Source organism: Micromys minutus (assembly GCF_963924665.1).
Source record: "Micromys minutus genome assembly, chromosome: 24".
Taxonomy (NCBI): domain Eukaryota; kingdom Metazoa; phylum Chordata; class Mammalia; order Rodentia; family Muridae; genus Micromys; species Micromys minutus.
The window spans coordinates 29007745-29030159 of record NC_137959.1 but is presented as its reverse complement, the minus strand read 5'-3'; the positions used below and the strand labels follow the sequence as shown (position 1 = coordinate 29030159).

General features: G+C 50.4%; 1 protein-coding gene across 4 annotated transcripts; it reads left to right on the top strand.

Moving 5' to 3' along the window:
• The first annotated feature begins 1168 nt into the window (after positions 1–1168).
• Positions 1169–22323, top strand: SLC12A4 (solute carrier family 12 member 4). 4 transcript variants are annotated; one of them, XM_080937074.1, is made up of 24 exons: positions 1169–1326; positions 6159–6253; positions 7230–7361; positions 10672–10818; positions 10912–10966; positions 12221–12351; positions 13937–14178; positions 14320–14534; positions 15087–15251; positions 15331–15429; positions 15676–15733; positions 16081–16255; positions 16615–16733; positions 17890–17988; positions 18191–18310; positions 18626–18730; positions 18898–19066; positions 19562–19757; positions 19872–20041; positions 20124–20255; positions 20353–20460; positions 21197–21381; positions 21517–21650; positions 21753–22320. In XM_080937074.1, the coding sequence occupies exons 1-24, from the start codon at positions 1212–1214 to the stop codon at positions 21842–21844; spliced, it is 3258 nt and encodes a 1085-aa protein (XP_080793200.1). In that variant the 5' UTR covers positions 1169–1211; the 3' UTR covers positions 21845–22320. The 4 variants fall into 4 exon arrangements, with proteins under 4 accessions (XP_080793200.1, XP_080793201.1, XP_080793198.1 ...); XM_080937075.1 differs by having other exon boundaries at positions 1173–1332; positions 21753–22321; XM_080937072.1 differs by having other exon boundaries at positions 1173–1332; positions 10672–10966; positions 21753–22323.
• The last annotated feature ends 92 nt before the right edge of the window (positions 22324–22415 follow it).

Below are 22415 nucleotides of genomic sequence, written 5' to 3'. Positions count from 1 at the left end.
ACAAACGCTGGGAACCATTGTGCCTTCTATACAGAGGAGAGTGCAGCGTAGGAGACGCAGAGACTGCAGCTCTGAAGCAGTTAAAGATGCCAGAAGGAGAGGGAGGCCGGGGAGTAGCCCGGAAGAGCTGACTGGGAAGGGTTATAAGTTGAGCTGCTCCAGGGAGGTCCTAGTCGACCGGCCCACCCAGGCAGTTGGAGCTGGGAGGTGGCAGCAGAGGGCGCGGATCCTAGAGTCAGCCCAAGTTCAAAAGACTAAGCCAGAAAGGGGGAAGAATGGAGAGAGACCTGAAAAATAAGCCCTGGGGCTTTCTGATAGGAAGAGGGGCGGGGGAGAGAAGAGGCCAAAAAGAACAACTCAGAAAGATAAAAATTCTCTAGTAAAGGCGACTAGATAAGTTATCTGAGTGTGAAAGAAGTTAGCGCCAAGAAAGGAAAGAACAAGGGTGCAGGAACTACCAGGAGGTGAGGCTATAAAGGAACAAATTCAAATGAGATAGCTGGGCTATCCCAAAGGGAAGATGAGGGACGGGCGGGTGTCGCCTCTACCGTGGAGGCAGCGGATTCCTGGCGGGGGTGGGGGGTGGTATGGGGAGGGGCTACAGTCTTTAACCTCCTTCTCCCGTAGGAGGAGGCTGCAGCGAGCAGGACTGAGGGCAGAGACTGTAGGTTCTAGGGTACTTGGCTACCAAAGTCCTGGAGAAGCGTTAGAAAGAAATGATGGAAATGGAGGAGCATGTGTGTAGGGGTGATGAGAGACTTTAGGAGGTTTGGGGTGGCCACTGAGACACTGGGCAGGCCCTGCTAGCTTTCCCGCTAAATAACAGAAAGTGATTGAGAGCTAATTAGATTCAGGGCGCCAGTGCACCCTGTCTCAACATCCTAAAATCCCTAAAAGTTAAAACTTTTCCTCACTTTATTAGGTATCGCATCTGAGGTTCAGAGAGGGCAAACCCTTAACCAAAGTCACACAGGAGCCAAACCCTCCAGCAGCTAGAGGACTTCGTTCCCGGGGTCCTCTCGCCACCTCGTCAACCCCCCTCGGGGAGGAGCCGACCCGAGCCCCTCCTGCTCCCCGCCCCCGAGGGGCGGCCCGGGGGGCGGGTGGAGGAAGTGAGCGCAGCGGGGTGGAATGCGAGCGGGCGGGGCGGGCCAGCCTGGGGCGGCGGGGACAGCCGGCTAGAGGCCGGGACTGCGGGCCAAGCGCGCGCGATGCCTCACTTCACCGTGGTGCCGGTGGACGGGCCGCGACGTGGCGACTATGACAACCTCGAGGGGCTCAGTTGGGTGGACTACGGGGAGTGCGCCGAGCGGGAAGACTCGGACGGTGAGGGTGCGTCCGGCGGGGGCTGTGGCCGGGACGGGGGGCGTCTACACGGGACTGGCGCCTTCGGACCGCGCGCGCAGACGTCCATGCGGGACTCCACTTTTCTTGCTCCTTGCGCGCTCAGACGGAGGAGTCTTTCTGGTCCGGGACTCCGGGGCTAGGTCGTCCTCCACCCACCCCCAGCTCCTCCCCCGAGTTCCGCGGGCGGGGGCTGCAGACGTGGCCGCCTAGGGAGGCCGGCTAGCGGGCTGCCTCACTCGGGCTGGTGCCGAACGCGCCTCAGGTCCGGGTCCAATGGAAGCCTGGATTGCAGCTCCCTCACTTTCTGTGACTCGCCCCCATCTTCTTGAGTGTCACCCTCTCTTCCCCTATGACTCACTGCCCCTCTCTTGTCCTCTCCCTGCCCCTGCCTCCTTGCACACTGGCTCGGGAGGAGCAAAGGATGTGCTCGCTGAAGGGCCTATGTTGGCCCTGGTGTAGATCTGTGGGTACCGTGGACATCTAGGGAGCAGTCACACGGGGCCAGGCTTGTCTAGACACTGTACATGAAGCAACTCGTTTTAATCCTCCCAACCTCCCCCATGGGACAGGTTCTGTTACTCGAATTTAGGGAAGGAGTGAAGGGAGGTGGGTTATGTAACTTGTTCCAGTGGGATTCAAACCCGGATATGAAGTGTGTAGTGCCTTAACTTTACCTAAGTATTAGGGCTGGTCATAGAGGGAAACCCTTTCTCCTTTCCAGTGCCTCTTTCTCCATCTTCTACCCATGGAGACTCGTCACACTTGGAATGGGAACAATACCGGGAACATGTGTCTGTCTGCAAAGCTTTATATATAAGGCATGTGTAAATGCACGTGTGTAGCTGGGTATCACAGGGTGAAGGCACGGTCAGGTCAGGGTGTCCTCATGGCTACTGTTTCCAGCAAGGCTGCCAGAGATGAACTTGGCGCTATGATAACAAATGCCTCTGATGTCTGGGGCTGACTGTGGCAGAAACATGTAGGGGATGTGTGTTGTGTCTGGTGATGGTATCCGAGGCTATCTGATAGGTCTGTAATGGTGACGTGCTTGGGGGGTAGCCTGTGCTTAACGTGAATGATGGCTGCATCACCTGTCTGCCATGTGTAGATGTGATACAGGTCAAGGGCATGGACCACAAGATGTCACAGAGATTTCTCAGGTTTCATATGTGTAAGTAACCCTATGTCCAACATCTCTGTCTGCCCCTGGCCTGGTTCAAGGGATAAGAATAGTTTCACTTCTTCCCTGGGACTGGAAGGATGTTTGTGTCCAGATGATGTGCAGAACTGCATCCTTGAGATTAGCCTGGACCAATGGGCAGTACTGAGCCTTTTCTTTGGCTCCGCCTTGGTCCCTCACAGGTTGACAGAAGTAACCTGGAGCTGTGCTGGCTGCTGGCTAGGTCCTGCCAAATCCCTCCAGGCTAGGCCAGCTCCTCCCACACCCACCTCTTTCTTCTCTTCCTACTTACTCCTTCTCATCTAGACTGGTGTGTGTCTACAGCATGGGGGATACCCTGCACCCGGGTGAGTGAGTTTGCTTTTTCTTTGTAGATATAGCAAAGGATCAGAGACCGTAGAACTATCTTAGGTCCAGCTCTCTTTGGATTCTCCCCAACACACACACACACACACACACACACACACACACACTCACTCTTGCCCCTCTACTCTGAGGGGCATACATGGGCCTGCTCATCTAGGTGACCTGTGGCAGGAGTAAGAAGGTCATGGAAGGACATTATAAGTAGATGTCACACACATAGGGACAAAAAAGGTCACCCAGGTCACTCCCTATCATTGGGGCTTTCACAGTTGCTGGTAGGAACACACCTGTTCATAGGAAGTCCCAGGCCTGAGCTATGCTCTGGTTCTCTGGGGGTCTCAGGTAGTGTCTGAAAAGCTTGTGCCTGGCAGGCAGGCAGGCAGGCAGGCAGGCATGTCTAAACCTGCTCTGGAATTTTTGGAATAGCTGAGGCTGGGCGGGTAGCTTGAAGTTTAGGGGAGTACAGACCTGAGGCTCTGCTTAGACCCTTTCATATCCCATAATCCTATGGGAGGGGTCCTTAAGTGAAGCTTTTCAGAGTGCCCTGCCTGAACCTTTTCTGGTGTATCAGGGAAGTTGGAAGAGGGAGTTATTGTCTCTGCTTCATAGAAGATGACAGAGCAGTGTGGAGGCACAGAGCAAAGGGCAGGAATTCAAGTCAGCCTGCTGGACCTCTGAAAACCCAGAGTCTGGGGTACGTACACAGTGGCCAAGTGACATGGACCAGAGGTCTTTTCTATGCTGGGGTATCTTGCTGCACCCCAGAGTGTTCCCTAAATGGACTCTAGAAGGTGAAAAGAGAACCTGCTTGATAGACCCCAGACCCAGGTCTGCCCCTCCTCACTAGACAGCTTTGTCTTGTTTTGACATGTACCAGAGGTAAGGACTGGAGACAGATTTAGAAGAATCCCGAGCCATCGGCAAGCGATGCTTGTAGGGACAAAGCATCAGGTGAGTCACAGAGGGGAGCACTGTTGTGCTCAGCAGTTGGTAGGACTTTTTCCCCTCCCTCTGGTTTCCTTTTTAACATTAGGTCTCATGTAGTCCAGCCTAGCCTTGAACTTGATATGGAACTAAGGATGATTTTTGAACTTCTGATCCTCTTGTTAGCACCTGTGTCACCAAGCTCAGCTTCATGAGGTACCGGGGCTCAAACACAGGGCTTTGTGCATCCTAGGCAAACACCCTCCCACCTAAGCTAGGTTCCTAGTTTTATTGTTTATTTTCTTTATGCAGCCCAGGCTGCCCTAGAAATCACTGTAGCCTGAATTGGCCTTGAACTCAGACTCTTCTGTAGCCTCCCAGGGGCAAGGATTACGGGTTTATACCACCATACTTGGTCTATAGCACTGTTTTTCAACCCGTGAGTCACAACCCCTTTGGGAGGGTCTAACAGCCCTTTTACAGGGGTCATCTAAGACCATTGGAAAACACAGGTATTTATATTATGATTCATAACAGTAGTGACAATGAAATAATTTAATGATGGGGAGGTCACCTTAATATGAGGAACTTGTATTAAAGGGCTGCAGCATAAAGGTCGAGGACCCCCTGCTCTACAGTTTCTAGATAATAGTAGATTCTTCTTAGAAACACTTAGTATCAGTGGAGGGACAGCCTGCATGCAGTGTGTGCATTTAGAATAATTGATATTTATTTCCAACTTCATGGAAGGATGCAGTGGGAGAGGGTAAGAATTGAGAATAAGAGCTGTGAATAAATTATGGAGACTCCTAGCAGGAAAGGCAGAAAGGGAAGTAAGATGAGCTGTGGAGGCAACATTTTCAACTTTCTGTTATTTTCTTTATGTGGTGGTGAAGAGTTTTCAATGCAAATGGCAGCTGTGGCTGGATCTTGAGATTTTTCCTGTGATTCCTTATCCTGAATGAGCAGGGATAATACCACAAATTCCAGAGGGTCCGAGGAGCTGCCTGACCTCACCAGGCTTTAACAGGACTTGGTGGGTTGAAATGACTTCTGGCTTTGGCACTGACCTTCATTGCCCTTAATCTGCACAACCTTCTGACATGAAACAGAGAACCAGGTGTACAAAGCCAGGCATATGGACCTCCTATGATCCCAGCATTGGGAAAACAGCCAGGAGGAGCCCTGGGGCTTGCTGGCCAGCCTGTCTAACTGAATTGGTGAGCTCCAGGTTCAGTGAGAGACCCCGTTTCAAAAATTAAGGTGGAGAATGGGAAAGGAATGCACCTGATGTTGACCTTGACCTCCATATGTAGACGTGTATGTGAACATCCACTGTACAGTACATATACACAAAAGCGTAGGAGGGCTGGCCATGGTGCTTATCTGTAATCCCAACCCTTGGGAAGCTGGGATAGGAGCATTGGCACAAGTTTGAAGCCAACCTGGACTACATTTAGAACCTGTCTCAGAGGAAGAAAAGGAGGGGGATAAAGAATGTGTTTGTGGCCCAGTGGTAGAATATGAGTCTGTGGGTTTGATCCCAACACAGCAAAAACAGATGCACCGGCTCCTTCCTGGCCTGTGAGATTTTCTAGTTTTGAAGGCACATTTTCATCAGCCTGAGATTGAGTTGGAGTTAATCTGTTCTGGAGCAAACTTGCTAGATCTGGGAACCAAAAGGCACTGCGTCAGTCTGTGCCCCTGTATTTCCTATGCTCAAGATCCACTTGGTGCCCTGGCTTTCCCAGTGGCTTTTTCTGGTTTCTTGTACCTATGGGAGATTGGCTCCATCTCCCAGCATGCTCTGGGTCACCCTCCGGGACACCTGACGCAGTGCATGGTGGGGTACTTAGCTGATCCCTTGTAGGACATGGCAGCGGAAGACGTTCTGTGTTGTTTTATCTTCCTGGATGGCGAAATGGTGCCTTGTACTCGAGGAGTGCCAGATCCTCAGAAAGAAGGAAGGTGGGGCCTCAGGGTTGGCCACGGTCAGGCCCCGCCTCCTCAGCAGGCCCCGACCTTCATGTACACGCTTGTGGCACTGATGTGGAGATTTGGAGTATTCTACTAGGTGGAATGACGACCTGGGATTTGATTCCTGGGTACTTTCTTCACGGTCCTTCAAGAAGGCAGACAAGTGATGGGAAAACAGAGGCAGAACCTGTAAACGCTGCGGCTTCCAAAAGCGTTTTAGAGATAGTGTGTGTTTGCCGCTTCTTAGCCTCTCGGCCAAGATTGAGTGCAGAGCTATTTTGTGGGTTGGCTTTATGAGTTAGGATATAGGCTGGGGCCCTGGGTGGTAGCAACTCATTGGAATTCTTTCCCTCTCTTTCTACAGGACAGGGTAACCACAGAGAGAACAGTCCTTTCCTTTGCCCTTTGGATGCCTCCAGAGGAAATGACTACTATGATCGGAACCTGGCACTATTTGAGGTATCAAAGGAGCCATTCAGGTGTGGTAGGCTGGCAGAGGCTTCTCCGGACCTCTCGGCTAAGCATTAGACCGGCTTCTTCTTCCCTCTATCCCCAGGGCTTCTCCAAGCCCATGGCTCTGCTTTCTGCTGTGGATAGAATCTTTCTTTTCTTTCCTATTGGTTCTTCCAACTGTTGCTCGCTGGTTACAGAGGCTTGTTTTCCTCCAGCATCTGTCCCATTCTGGAAAGATTCCCATGTTTGTGTCTTTTAACTGGAAATTTCCCTTTCAAGACCCAAGTTGAGAAGTAAGATCTGGATTTAAGACATGGTTCAGATTCCTAAAGTCTGAACTCGTACATTCTTCTGCCTCACAATCAAGTAATGTTGGCTTCTCCGTCTCCATACACATAAAGGGCCTACATCTTCACTCATTACTCCTAACCCATTTTCCTGTGTATAGGGTCAGAAAGGACCTGACAAAGGCTTAAGGCAATGGGGCAGGTGGCAGAGTCACAGTGCTTAGGCCACAGGGGCAGGGAACCCTTGGACCTTTCTGAGTGCTAGAAGTCTAATACTCTGTCCCCCACCTGAAGATGAGTGTGGTGTGTTTGTGTGTGTGTGTGTGTGTGTGTTGATGTGGATCCTAGACCCAGCCGTAGCTTCAAAGTGGCGGCCAGACAGGCAGAATGAAGTGTGCAATCTGTCTGCCTGCCAGCAGAGCCTGCCTTTCTTTCTCCCCTGAGGTAGGTGATTTTCACAAATGAGCTGGCGGTGATTACAGCCAAGGTTGTGCAGAGACACCAAGCCACTGGGCTGGGCCTTTGAATGCTGCCTTCTGGGGTGTGGTGCCCACACCTGCCCAGTTAGCTGGCATGGGCTTCCCCAAGCAAGAACCGGGATCAGGTCCAGGCTTGCCTCAGGGCTTGGCACACAGGTAGCTTGACACTGGTCTAACCTGGCCCATTGCCATCTTGCCCCGTGGCTGTGTTTACAGGAGGAGCTGGACATCCGCCCAAAGGTGTCATCTCTCCTGGGCAAGCTTGTCAGCTATACCAACCTCACCCAAGGAGCCAAGGAGCACGAGGAAGCTGAGAGTGGAGAAGGTGGTCGTCGGAGAACTGTTAAGGTGAGCAAGTCAGGGTCAGCAGAGAGACCACATCTGGGAAGTCAGATTACCATGGAAGTAGATGTTGGAAATAGATGTTTTCCTGTGTGGTGTTAAACATATGGGACCAGTAGATGGTAGGCACAGAGGGTGAAAAAAAAAGCACCTTAAGCTGAAGGAACTGTTAAAGTGGTATGGAAGAGCTGAAGGCAGAGGGGAAGAAGAGCCTCAAAAGCAACAGAAAGAACAGTAGCTCCTTGTCCTAGAAATTTTAAAGGGGCTAAAGGAGACAGATCAACTGTCCCGGAGGTTGGGCAAATAGCTGTACTTGGAAGGAGCTGGGGTCTGATCCTGGCTGTGCCGTTCTCATTGTTAGCACAAACCACAGTAATTCCTGGTTGAAAGAAGCCAGGTTATCAGCAGCTTCAGACCAGCTTATGAGATATAAGTGTTGCTGATGGTAGATCCGAGAGAGAGAGAGAGAGAGAGAGAGAGAGAGAGAGAGAGAGAGAGAGAGAGAGAGAGAGAGAAAGGGGGCTAAAATGTATCCTTTCCCTTCTGCTTGTAGACATCTGCCCACTCTTCAGAGAGGGCAGCTGGCCCCTTGTGATTTTTGTTGGCATGTTGTGAACTAAAGATAGCAAGAACTCTGCCTGTCTGTAGCCATCCCTGTCCAGCCCAGCCCATCCATTGCTTAGTGCTGGTAGGATCCTTGGACAATGCTGGGGGACCCATGGCTAGGAACAAAAACTCCTCCTAAAAAGGTCTATGGGAGAGAAACCTGAGTTAACCCTTAGCTTGATCAGGAGCCTGTGAATGCTCTGCCACCAGTTCACCTGATTCTAGTATAATGGTGTAAAAAACTAGGTAGCTGTAGGCCTCAGAGAAGAAGACTTGAAGCAGGGAAGGAGGGTCTCCAATCAGCCCTTGCCTGAACTGAGAGTCAGCCTTCCCTGGCAGCCACTTCTGCTCTAACCCAATGACCTTCTGAGGCTGCCAGGGATTATTTAGGGATGCAAAAAGCATTTCCGGCCCAGCCCTTTCCCACACCGCCCTTTTCTTAGAGTGACTCAGCCTAGGATGGGGGTAGGAGTAGTTCTTGCTACTACCTCTGCCCAGTAGGTGGTGTCTGAGAAGGGTTCCAAAACCCCAGTAATGTTACCTCTCACCTATACAGCCTTGTGCTGGACAGTGTGTGGGAGTGTGTGTTCTTGTCCAAGATCTCTTGAAGATCCTCCGGCCCCAGCCCTGGCCCAACTTCAGGCAAGAAGAGGCTTTGTTGGGGTTCTATGGATGCTCTCAAGACATCACTGGCTTGGGCTGCATCAGTGTTGCCTCTGTACACACAGCCTCTGCCATGGCCTCCTGGGTAGCCCCTCACTGCCCTTACAGAGTTGAGAAACTACCAATCTGTATGCTAGAGCGTTCTCACTTGCTGACAGCCTCATCTCTGTTCTGACTGTGGGATTCACCTGAATTGGAAGGGACTTAGAAAGCACTACCTAACGGATTCAGGAACACTTTGCGAGTCTTGTTGGGCCTGTTGGTATTAGAACAGTAAGCAGGCTGTATTAGTCAGGGTTCTTTAGAGGAATAGAAATTAAAGAATATAAGTATAATAATATGTATAATATATTTTTAATACACAAATATATGAAATGTATAACATTTGAATTATGTAAATAAATACAATTATATATTTTATGTGTCATATATATGGTATGTATAATTATAAATATATAGTTATAGATAAGTAATTTGCTAGAGTGACATTCAGGCTGTGGTCCAGCTAGCTCAACACTGCCTCTCTATCAAGGGACAGTTCAAGAATCCAATGTTGTTCAGTTCATGAGGCTGGATGTCTCATCAGGTCCTCAGTACACCTCAGAGTCCTGAAGAAGGAGGCTCTAATGCCAGGGAAGGAATGGACTCACCTGTGAGAATGAGGCAAGTAGGCAGAGAGGAACCAAGCTTCCTTCCCTGTGTCCTAAATATTGCTACCAGCAGAAGGTGTGGCCCAGACCAAGGTGTTTCTTCTCACCTCAAAGATCCGGACTAGACATGGGTTTTCCCACTTCTGATGATTTAATTAAGGGGGAAAAATCCCTCAGCTATTTGAGTCTTAGTTCATTCTAGATGTAGTCTAGTTGAGACCCAGAAATAGCCTTCACACAGCCAAGTCTACTAAACACAGTCATGGATAGTCCAGTAAGCTGGTCTGTAGTCCAGAGGAATGCAAGTTAAAGCTGGTACTGACAGTGGCGAAGTATATATCCAGAGGCCAAGGAGTCTGGGCCACATATCCCACACTTCACTAGTGGGCAGTGCAGCTGATATTCAGAAGGAATCATGGGATTGGAGTTGGTTTTCAGTGTGGAGAGATTGGCAGACATCTTGTGTCCCCAGTAAAGTTCGGTAAGAAACAGGCCAGTGTCAGGGCAGCCAGGAGGCTAGGGAGGCAGGAATCTGTCTACTTGAGCTAGAGATGGGGGTTAGAGAGAAGGAGGGACAGGAACAACATTTTGAGCTTTGGCTTGCGTAATGAGACCTGCTAGGTGAGAAGGTAGTGACCTGAGACCAGCTCTGCTTTCCAGAAGGTGAGCAGAAATGAGAAGTTAGGCACTGAAGTGCATTCCTGTAATCTCAGTACCCAAGTGGCTGAGACAGGAGGATTGCTATAAGTTTGAGGCCAATATGGTTGATATAATGAATCCCAGGATAGCCCAACTAAAGAGCGAGACTCTCTCAAAGAAGAGAAGGACCAGAAGTAACCATGTGCACCTGTTCTCCTAGCACACAGGAGCCTGAAGGAGAGAGATCATTGGAAGTTCGAGGCTTGTTTAGTCTACATTGAGTTCTAGGACTATATTTAAAAACAAACAAAACAAAACAACAACAAAAAAACCAAATGAACAAAAACAGAAGAGGAGAGGCAATTTTTTGATGTGGGGGAAGAGCCAAGCTTTATACATAAACATTGTGCATAAGGTTTAGAACCTTACACATAGGACAAGAATAGGGTCATGACTGTAGAGATGGCTCAGTAGGTAAAAGTGAGGCATGAGCCTAGGGGCCTGAAAGAACTGATGCTGAGCGCTGTCCTCTGACCACCACGTGCACACTGTGGTCACTCACACTCATACGATAATGACTAAAAGAAGAAGAAAAATCAGCTCTCTTACCCCCTTAGCCTGAGCTCTTCCTATGGGAGAGCCTGTAGAGACATCCTAGTATCTGCTTCTACTTCCTGTGCTCCACTGTGAGGGCCTCCTTCCTGTGGCATATCTGGACCTCTCTGATGCTATGTGCCCCTCCCTTCCTGCCCACCTAGGCACCCAGCATGGGCACCCTTATGGGCGTGTATCTGCCCTGCCTGCAGAATATCTTCGGGGTCATCCTCTTCCTTCGGCTGACCTGGATGGTGGGCACAGCTGGCGTGCTGCAGGCTCTTCTCATTGTCCTCATCTGCTGCTGCTGTGTGAGTGTCCCCGTGCACTGGGCTGGGCATGGGGCAGATGGCTCTGCGGAGTCCACAGGGCTGAGCTGCTCATCCAGGCCTTCTCTCCTACAGACCCTGCTGACAGCCATCTCCATGAGTGCCATCGCCACCAACGGTGTGGTGCCAGGTGAGTAAATGCCACATCCATGGGGCCTGTTGTAAGGGACATGCTCAGAGTCCACTTCCATCTGCCTGCTAGCTTCCATTGTCCTTCCTCCTCAGGCAATATCTGATAGAGTCCTATCCTTGACTTTTTTTTTTTTTAAAGATTTATTTAATATATATGAGTACACTGTAGTGGTCTTCAGGCAAACCAGAAGAGGGTATCCAATCTCCTTACAAATGGTTGTGAGGCACCATGTAGTTGCTGGGATTTGAACTCAGGACCTCTTGGAAGAACAGTCAGTGCTCTTAACCACTGAGCCATTTCTCCAGCTCCTATCCTTGACTCTTAAGACAGTACCTGCTAGGAGCATTCCTACATAACAGACTTTGAAAGTGCTGTTGTGTTTTGTTAATATAAGAGTAATGTGCCCTGCACAAGAAAAGAATGGTGCATGTTTACCACGAGAGCCTAAGAGGCAGGAAATAGAACAGAGAACCGAAAGGACCCACCGCCTTACCAGGCTGAGCTCATTACTGCTAGCCTTTTGAAGGTACATGGTCTTAGGTACATACAAACTTTAGTCTCTTTGTGTGCATATATATAATTGATATTTTCCATATATATGCACTTATATATGTTTATGTATTTCCCCAGATTTGAAAAAAAATTTTTAAAGCAGGTTATTCTATGCTAGGATATAACTTGTATATGAAACAGTCCTATTTATGAATTCTTTTTCAACATTTTTTTTTTCTGGTCTTTTGTGATATGGTGTCACTACATAGCCCTGGCTGGCCTGAAACTATGTAGACCAGGCTGCCTCTGAACTTGAAGCGATCTTCTTCTGCTTCCTAAGTGCCGGGATTATAGGCATGCGCTGGGCTACACCAGCCCTTTTTTTTTTTCCATCTCTGTTGTCATGAACAGTCTGGAATACCCTGATGCTTCCTTTAGGGAATTCCTGGAGCGAGGTGTTACCTTTTGGCATTTTTTGATGCCTATTAGGATTTAACAGTAGTGTTGGACTGGTCTTTTCTCTGTGCTCTTACCATTTTGGGGCCCGGTATTGACTGCCCGTTTTTCTAGGAGTGCTCTATTCTAATAGAAGCAAAGACTCAGGCTGAGCCACAGGGACAAGAAACCAGTCAAGACAGATTCTGCACTGGTCTGTTAAAAAGAAAAGCAGTCTGCCCTTTTCGGTGCTTGTAGAGATTTGCTACAAGGGAAATCTCACTGAAAAGTTAGTCTTGACCTGTGTACACTTTCCCATTATAGCTGGTGGCTCCTACTTCATGATTTCCCGCTCTTTGGGACCAGAATTTGGAGGTGCTGTGGGCCTATGCTTCTACCTGGGGACAACATTTGCTGCAGCCATGTATATCCTAGGGGCCATTGAGATCTTGCTGGTGAGTTGGGCTAGTTGCATCCAGTCTTCCTAGACCCCAGAGGCCACTAGTACTTCCTGCCTGGCCAGCATCTTGGGTTTTCTAGTGGGAGGCATCTAGGGAGAAGGCTCATTGCTCAGATAGATCTATGTCCTTGACCCCGCACCCCTTTTACACTTCTGATGGTTTGGGCCAAGCAGGAAAGAGGCCTGGTTGCCTTTACATTCATTGAACCAAATGTTTCTTCTACCTAAACAGTTTTGGGTCGTGGCAGGGGGTCTGTCAAGTGTTGAGATGAATGACAGATCTTGATAATGACAGAGAGATTGCCCCCTGACCTTTTGTGGCCCTAACAAGCTTCATCTCCCCCAGACTCTGTGTCAGGGTCTTTTAGACCTATTTTCTTCTTGTCCTTAAGTCAGAGTGAACAGTCATGGACTGCCATCTAGAGGTCCTTGGGTCCCATGGGTGCTGTCTTAGGTCCAGCTCCTTACTCACCAATGAAGGGTCTGGGGGATGGGAGAGAGGCCTCGTGGGGGAGGGGCACAGCAACATAAGGAGAGTAACACAGGGTGACAGGTGCCTCCTTGAAGATCCAGAGAAGAGATGTTTAGAGATACCGAGTGGCACGGCAAACCAGAAGCCTTTGTCTAGATCTTCTGAGTTTTTATTTTCTATCTCACATTTCTTCTGTGTTATTTGAAATTATGTAAGGAAATGTGTCTCTTCTCCCCAGGGTATTTATTTATTCAACCATGTAATTATATGGGCTTCTGAAGTCCTATTTTGTTCTCTGGGCTATTGGGTATAATCCAATACTGTCACTACTTTGTTGCCCAAACGGGTGCTTTTTGGCCTTTCCTTCCACAGGTTGGCACCTGTGTCTGTATCTTTTTTTCTTTTTTTTTCCTTTTCTTTCAATGGTGCTATTGTTGAGCCACAACATGCGTGGCAAGCAGTTCACTATGCATTTGAGAGTGTACAAGTCTGGGACCAATGAGGTGGGTACAGGCACCTGCTACCATGCCTGCCGATCTCAGCTCAATCCTCAGGACCCTCCTGGAAGGCAAGAACTAACTCCTGCAATTGTCCTCTGACCTACACCCCTGCACACTATATCCCCCAAATAAATCAATGTTTGTTTTCTTTGTTAGCACACAGCTCAGGGGCAGTGGCAGTGCATGCCTTTAATCCCACCAGAGACAGAGACAGCTCTGTGAGTTCCTAAGGTTAGCCAGGGCTACAAAGTGAGACACTATCCAAAAAAAAAAAAAAAAAAAAAGAAGAAGAAGAAGAAAGCTTACATGTTACTGTTTTTTATTATATTTATAGGGATGTAAACATTGCCAGAATCAGTTCAGAACATCTTCACTACTCTAAGAAAAACTTCTCTAGTACACACTCTCTCTCCCCTCCCCCTTAACAGACACTAATCTGTGTTCTCTCTGTGGGTTTGCTGTTCTAGATGTTGTATAGACATGGAATCATGTACTGCTGGTCTTCTGTGACTGGCTTCTTGTAGACTGACTTTTAAAAGAAAACCAAAATGACAGGTTTCACTCCCCAAACAGAAGGTTGGAACTGGAGTTCTGTCCTCTTGTTTCAGACCTACATTGCTCCGCCAGCTGCCATCTTTTACCCATCAGGCACCCATGACATGTCAAGTGCCACCTTGAATAATATGCGGGTGTACGGGACCATTTTCCTGACTTTCATGACCCTGGTGGTGTTTGTTGGTGTCAAGTATGTGAACAAGTTCGCCTCGCTCTTCCTGGCCTGTGTGATCATCTCCATTCTTTCCATTTATGCGGGAGGCATCAAGTCCATTTTTGACCCTCCCGTGTTTCCGTAAGTAACTAGGGCATTTGTTCAGCCATTGCACTGACGTCCTTTCTAGGCCTTTGACGCTCTGTATCCCTCAGATTGCTTGGGTGGGAATAGGTTAGGGCTCCAGTCGAGCATGTACTAGTCCTTCTTCTCTCCCTGCAGGGTGTGCATGCTGGGCAATAGGACCCTGTCTCGGGACCAGTTTGACATCTGTGCCAAGACAGTTGTGGTGGACAATGAGACAGTGGCCACCCGGCTGTGGACTTTCTTCTGCCACAGCCCCAACCTTACTGCTGACTCCTGTGACCCCTACTTCCTGCTCAACAATGTGACAGAGATTCCTGGCATACCTGGGGCAGCCGCTGGTGTGCTCCAGGGTGGGTCTTCCCTCCTGTGTCCTAAACCCCCCAGCCCCAGCCCACAGGCTGAACAGGAAAGCAGAGCACAGAGCTGTCCCTGTGTGCCCGGATCAAGTGGGGTGGGGGTGGGGGTCAGGTTTGGCTGCTTTCCCTACTCAGCTGTATCCTTTTAGCCTGCCTCCTTGGAACTGAATTTTGAGTGAACGGAGCCTGTTTGGCCAGCATCCCAGGCCTGCAGCATACCCTATAAAGCTCTGGCATTCCCCTTTCCCTGGCTACTAGCCCCTGCTGACACTGTGGGAGATGTTCCCACAAGAGTCATAAAGGGCCTCTGTCTGAGAATCATGCCGTAGTGAGGTCTGGGCTGATGCAGGTTTGGTCATAGCTGGTATAGCTCTAGCAGAACAGCTTCCTCTCTGGCCAAAGCAGCTCTATGGCAGATACCGTAGTCACCCAGGCTGTCCCCAGAGTTGCCAGAGACTCAGTGTGTCTGTAGGATCTTGCTGGGCTTCCCCAAATTTCCATGGGGACATCAGTGGTGCTGTAGTGGTGATGTTCCTACCTCTACAGAAAACCTATGGAGTGCTTACCTGGAGAAGGGTGAGGTCGTGGAGAAGCATGGGCTGCCATCCACAGATACCCTCGGCCTGAAGGAGAGCCTATCCCTGTATGTGGTGGCTGACATTGCCACGTCCTTCACCGTGCTGGTTGGCATCTTTTTCCCTTCTGTAACTGGTAAGATCTTCATGCCCACACACTTAGCCCTACCCCAAATCCTGGAGAATCCCTGAGGGAATCTTGTCTGGTTCTGAAGGCATCATGGCTGGCTCAAACCGCTCCGGGGACCTCCGTGATGCCCAGAAGTCTATCCCGGTGGGGACCATTCTGGCTATTGTTACCACTTCTCTCGTGTGTATCCTTTCCCAGGCATGGTGGGGCACGTGTCAGAAGGTCCTTCTCTGTATATAAGTTGCACCACACACATGCAGCTTAAACCCCCTTTTCACCTGTACACAATTGAGAATATGCATGTGTTCGCCATGGGACCCTCTGAGGTCTGCAGGTCAAGGCAGTGGCTGTGAAGATTCCAGAGCTGCAATGTGGGGAAGGAATTGGGGATACGGTCTAGTGGGATTCTAGCTTCCTTAATACAGTCCAGACTTCAGCAGTGTGATTCTGTTCGGTGCCTGCATCGACGGTGTGGTGCTCCGGGACAAGTGAGTGAGCTCTGTCCCTTCCCTGCCAGCTTTTCCTGCCCTCACTCTAGCCCATCCCTCACCCCCACCCCACCCCGAGGGTCCTACATATCTTAAGACATTTGGCTTCCAGTAACAATCTGTGTAACCTGTTAGGTCAGGCCCCTCTCTGACTTTTGCTCTCGAGATGACAGTGACATTAAGATCAGGGATGAATTAAAGGGCAAAGATACAAAGCTAAGAGCTGACAACTGGTCTCCCCTAAAAGCTAGAACCTCTCCTTTCCTCCATTTTTCCTGACCCCTGACCCCCCCTTTATTCTTGGAGGGCTTTTTACCAGGAGCATGGTCTGATCCTGGCCTCTGCAGGTATGGTGACGGTGTCAGTAGGAACTTGGTGGTGGGCACCTTGGCCTGGCCTTCGCCTTGGGTCATCGTGGTTGGCTCCTTCTTCTCAACATGTGGTGCTGGCCTCCAAAGCCTCACTGGGGCGCCACGTTTATTGCAAGCTATTGCCAAGGATAACATCATCCCCTTCCTCCGGGTAAGCCCTCCTGTATGTCTTGTAGCCTTGATGCTCTTGGCCCACTTCCTAGCAAGGGAGGAGGCCGATTCAGATGCAGTGAGGTTTGCCTACAGGGGCCCCAGGCTTGGCAGCTATCCAGGAGCTGCTGAGAGCATCTTTGGCCCTGCTTGCTGTTAGCACTACTGTCTAGCCCCTGAATCCTGTGGCTTGTCTATGCTTCGTCCAAAGCAGAGAGACCCAGAGAAGGAGAGTCAGGGAAAGGACAGGCGTAATACTGGGACCAGAGGGATGATGGGAAAACAGGTTGTGACTTGGGCCTGCAGATGTGGGTTAGTGGCTTTGTTTGGTAGGGACAACTCCTTTTCTGGTACCTACAGGTGTTTGGCCACGGGAAAGCGAATGGTGAACCAACGTGGGCCCTCCTCCTGACGGCACTCATCGCTGAGCTGGGCATCCTCATCGCCTCCCTTGACATGGTGGCCCCCATTCTCTCCATGTGAGCTGGGGGAAGGGCAGAGGGTCGTCCTGGAAAAGGCTCCCTGGGTTTCCCGGCTCCTCCCAGTGATTTGCTGGGAGATCAGCTGGGCTAAATGGGGAGCTGGCAGGGCTGTTTACCCTCATTTCAGAAGCCAGTCTGGTACATCCACAGCACTGAAGAAACCCACAGATCCTAAGTCCCATGGCAGGAACCTCCCTAGAGCAGAAGGCCAGAGACGCCCGTTCTGAACAGGGCAAGCGCCTGGTCTGTTGCCTCATCCGTCATTGAAATGTCCTGCAAGCTGAGGAAAGGAGTGTGTTAACACCTTGCAGGTCCTGGTCAACGCGATTCCTTAGGGATCCCTGAGACCGTTTGGTTTCTATATTTGCCTCTGCCCTTATTGGGGTCCTCACCCATTCTGCTCCATGGTCAATGGTCCTTACTTGTTCAGTAATGAAGGGTCTCTGTTTCATCACTAACTCAGCTCATAGATCTTTCAGGGCTGCCTTCCAGCCCTCCACACAGCCAGGCCTGCCACATCTGAGTTCTTGTCTTCCTAGCATTCACCATTCCCCATAGATGTGTGTATACTGTTCAAGCTGTTCTTGCCCTAGACATCTTGAGAGTGGCTCTTTTGGGACCTACTCCCCCATAGGAGTTCCTGCCTCCTGATATCTCTTTCTTCTATCTTTGCCCTTTCTTTTCATTACTAAGGATGGAGTTTGATACCCTGTCCCCTCATCCCTCAGAAGGACAGCCTGCCTTGCCTGTGTCCCAACTCCACATGAAACACAGCATCTTGTCTCCTCCACTTAGAAAAAAACTACGTGGTCCTTGTTCCTTGTTTTTTTCTGACTTACTCCCTGGCCTCCAAATGCTTGATAGCCCCATTCAACTGATTGTCTGAGCCATGGGCTTATATAGCATCTTATCATCTGTCACACTGAGCATTCCCCCAGTCTTTCTCCACATTCCAGCCCTGGACTTGGTCCCTTTGTCACCCCCTCTGCTGGTGAATACTTCCCCATTCTCTGCCACTTGGCTCTGAGGACATTTTCTTAGTACTGCTATCTGTCTGCATCAGGCCATAGGAGTGGGTTCCTGAAGTTAGGAGCCATGGTTTATGTGGCCTCGGGGACCAAGGAAGCTTTTCTGCACCAACTGCCTCCTGTAGGTTCTTTCTGATGTGTTACCTCTTTGTGAACTTGGCCTGCGCTGTGCAGACACTTCTGAGGACCCCCAACTGGCGGCCCCGGTTCAAATACTATCACTGGTGAGTTGCCGGCTGGATGCCTGGGGCAAGTCCTCTGATACTGGTGGTACTGGGTCTCCGAGTATGAGGGGGAAGATTCTCTGAATAGAGACTTGACTTGCTTCATACATGCAGCTTGTGACTTGGGACCTGAAAGGGCCACCAGGGTATGGGACAGACTATGACCTGGATTCCTGATTTCTGTCCTCTCGCCCCGTCCCAGGACATTGTCTTTCCTCGGCATGAGTCTCTGCCTGGCTCTTATGTTTGTCTCCTCCTGGTACTATGCCCTAGTGGCCATGCTCATTGCCGGCATGATCTACAAGTACATCGAGTACCAAGGGTGAGTGAAGGCCCTCCAGCCTGTTGATAGCTTATATAACATTACAGGCAACTGGCTGAAGAGTTAGGATAGTCTGATGTTGGGCTGGCAGTGGCAGGCTGGATCAGCTTTCCTTCTGCAGTGGAGGCTTGGTCTGTGGTTGGGGGCTGTGACTCAAGGCCTGGCCTTCCTGCAGCCTATGTTCACATAGAAATCCTGGGTAAAGGGCTAGCAGTGTAGTAAAGTACTCACTTAGTAAAAGAGGGAGGGAAGGGAGGAAGGCTGGGGGATCTGGGGGTGAACCGGCGGCTCAGTGGCTTGTGGTGACATCCACAGGGCTGAGAAGGAGTGGGGCGATGGGATCCGAGGCCTGTCCCTGAGCGCTGCACGCTATGCACTGCTGAGACTCGAGGAAGGGCCTCCTCACACCAAGAACTGGCGGTAAGCTAGCGCCCAGACTGACGGGACCTCTCAGGGTGGGTTCTGCAGCTCCCCCAGGAGACTGTAGGGGGACCCTCTTGCTCTTGGGTGTCTGGGCTACTGAAACTTGTGAGAGACCACATTCTGAGAAGGAAAGAAGAGGCCGCCTAACTATCTGACTACCGTAGGCCTCAGCTCCTGGTGCTGCTGAAGTTAGACGAAGATCTTCACGTGAAGTACCCCCGTCTCCTCACCTTTGCCTCCCAGCTTAAGGCTGGGAAGGGTCTGACAATTGTTGGCTCTGTCATCCAAGGGAGCTTTTTGGAGAGCTATGGGGAAGCCCAGGCTGCTGAGCAGGTAATGAATGCCCCGTGGTGGGAAGCCAAATCAGTGGTTTCTGGGGTGCAGCAGGCATGGAGGGGTGGACCTAACCATTCTTGGTCGGTCAGATGGACAACACTGTCATTATCTTGAAGCTTGAATAAGTATGGTTGTCCCACATAGAAACCATAGCCCTTGGGCCGGCTAAACATCTCAGTAGGTAGACGCTCATGTATAGGTCTAATGACTTAAGTTTGATTCCCAAATTCTACAAAGAGACAAGACCCACTTCCAGGAGTTGTCTTTTGACTTCCATAGGATGTAGTATGTTTGCACTACATTCAAATTCACTCACTCACACACACACACACACACAAACACACACTAAAATAAAATAAAGTTCTGTAAATCTGACCTGTGTGAAGCAGCTTGCTCCAAGGTCTCCCCTGTGAACCCCAGGTTTCTGAAGGGATCCCAGTTAGGGTGGAAACTAGTGGGCCTTGCTTTTCGATGTTTTTGTATTCCCCACAGACAATCAAGAACATGATGGAGATTGAGAAAGTAAAAGGCTTCTGCCAGGTAGTAGTGGCCAGCAAGGTTCGAGAGGGGCTGGCCCACCTCATCCAGTCTTGCGGCCTGGGCGGCATGAGACATAACACCGTGGTGCTGGGCTGGCCCTATGGCTGGCGACAGAGTGAGGACCCACGTGCCTGGAAGACCTTTATTGGTGTGTGAGGGTCTGGCGTCTAAGCTGGGCCAGGGGCCAAGGGCCAGGGTTAAAGTGAGGTGGCAGAGACCAGAGGGTCACAGGCTGGCAGTCAGCGGTGCCCCTCCTCCCTAGACACTGTGCGCTGCACCACAGCTGCCCACCTGGCCCTGCTGGTGCCAAAGAACATAGCTCTCTACCCCAGCAACCACGAGCGCTACCTGGAGGGCCACATTGACGTGTGGTGGATCGTGCACGATGGAGGAATGCTCATGCTGTTGCCCTTCCTGCTGCGCCAGCATAAGGTGTGCCGGCTGGCCGGGCACGGGTGAGGGCAGCTGGGCTCTTGGGAAGCCGGGTGGGACTGAACCTGATCCACCGCCGCAGGTCTGGAAGAAGTGCCGGATGCGCATCTTCACCGTGGCCCAGATGGACGACAACAGCATCCAGATGAAGAAGGATCTGGCCATCTTCCTGTATCACCTCCGCCTGGAAGCTGAAGTGGAGGTGGTAGAGATGGTGAGCTGCCTGTCCTGCGCTGTCCCCGAGGACCACCACCCCGCCCGCCCCAGGATCATGCAGCCTGGTATTCATTCTGCACCTCCCTCCTCCCTAGCACAACAGTGACATCTCTGCGTATACCTACGAGCGGACACTAATGATGGAGCAGCGGTCTCAGATGCTGCGTCAGATGAGGCTGACCAAAACCGAGCGGGATCGAGAGGTAAGTAGCCATCTTGGTTCGGGTAAGGGCCAGATCACACCTTTAAAGACCCTGTCTGGTGGATATAACAGAACGATTAAGAATGAAGCATGGTGGGTCATACCTATAATCCCGGTACTCAGTAGGCTGAGGCAGGTGGATTCCTGTGAGTTTGAGGCTAGCCTGGTGAGTACTATACCAGCCAAGGGACCCGCCTCAAAAAACAAAATAAAACAAAACAAAACAAAAAGGTATATAGTTCCATTGTTTAAGAGTCTGAGGCATGAAAAAACAGTACTGACAAAAATGTATAATTTTAAGCAAAAAAATGTTTAAAATCTTTACATTTATCTTTGTTTTGTAAAATAAAGTCGTTTAAAAAAAAAAAAAAGAGTCTGAGGCAAGGGCTGGAGAGAACACTGACTGCTCTTCCAGAGGTCCTGAGTTGAAATCCCAGCAACCACATGGTGGCTCACAACCATCTGTAATGGGATCTAATGCCATTAGACACACTCTTCTGGTGTGTCTGAAGACACCTACTGTGTACTTACATATAATAAATAAATAAATCTTTAAAAAAAAAAAACCAACAACAACAAAAAGAGGCTGAGGCAAGAACCAGCCTGTCTTTAGACTAACAAAGAGCCTCATCTGTTCTGCCTAAACCAGAACCATTTTTAGAGGCAGGGTAGTCATGTTGGGCCAGCCAGGCCCCCATTTTTTCAGGCTACCATGGATGCCTCCTGGTTGTCCTCAGGCCCAGCTGGTGAAGGACCGGCACTCAGCTCTGAGACTGGAGAGCCTTTACTCCGACGAGGAGGATGAGTCTGCAGCAGGGGCCGACAAGATCCAGATGACATGGACCAGAGACAAGTACATGGCTGAGCCCTGGGACCCCAGCCACGCCCCTGACAACTTCCGGGAGCTGGTGCACATTAAGCCGTAAGTACATGGTTATGTTGAGCACTGGAATGGAGGGAGAACTGGGACAAGCATGCTGTGCAAAAGGGCCAGGGACAGAGACCTCTTTGCTAGGTAGATAGTTCTCTGGCCTGTAACCAGCCACTTGGTCTGCAGGGACCAGTCCAACGTGCGGCGTATGCACACTGCTGTGAAGCTCAATGAAGTCATTGTCACACGTTCCCATGATGCCCGCCTGGTTCTACTGAACATGCCTGGCCCCCCTAAGAACAGTGAGGGCGATGAGAACTGTATCCTTTTTTTGTAAAGACTGACAGTGTCGAGCTATCCTCTTCTTGAGTGGAAAGTGGTCTTGGTCCTGTGGTTGCCTCCTTGACCTGACAACCCTGCAGACATGGAATTCCTTGAAGTCCTAACTGAGGGCCTTGAACGGGTGTTGTTGGTGCGTGGTGGTGGCCGGGAAGTCATCACCATCTATTCCTGAGCCCAGTGGAGTCTTGTGGCCTGGAGTTGGGGTGTCTAGGACAACAGTGCCCAGAATTTGCACCTACTTGCCAGTTCTGCTTTGCCCAGCCTTGCTTTTGGACCAGCTTTGCTAGGTCTCCAGGGAAACCAAGCTTGGGCCTTGCAATGGAAATGGATCCGAGGGCCCACGGGACCCTGGAGGATTTAGGGACTTTTCCCTCCCATACTTGGAGGCCTATCCTGACTAGAGAAGACTGGTGAGGGTTGATATGGGATTTGAAGTCCCAGACTGGCCCATGAGTGCTATTTATTGTATATTTATTGTTTGGGTGCCATCATTACAGAAAGGAGGGGGCAGTAAGAAGGGGAGCTGAGCTGGGCCTGCCTGCAGGAAGACCTGGCTCAGGCTGCTGTGGGCAGAGGCCCTCATCAAGCCAAGTGGAATGGAGCTGGCCAAGCTGAGCCTGACTTTTTTCAATAAAACATTGTGTACTTCTGGGCCTCCTGCTGCCCCAGCTCTTTTTCTCCTGGCGCCAAGGGAAGAAAGACGGAACTGAACCCAAGTCCAGAGCCAGATCCCAGAGGCTATG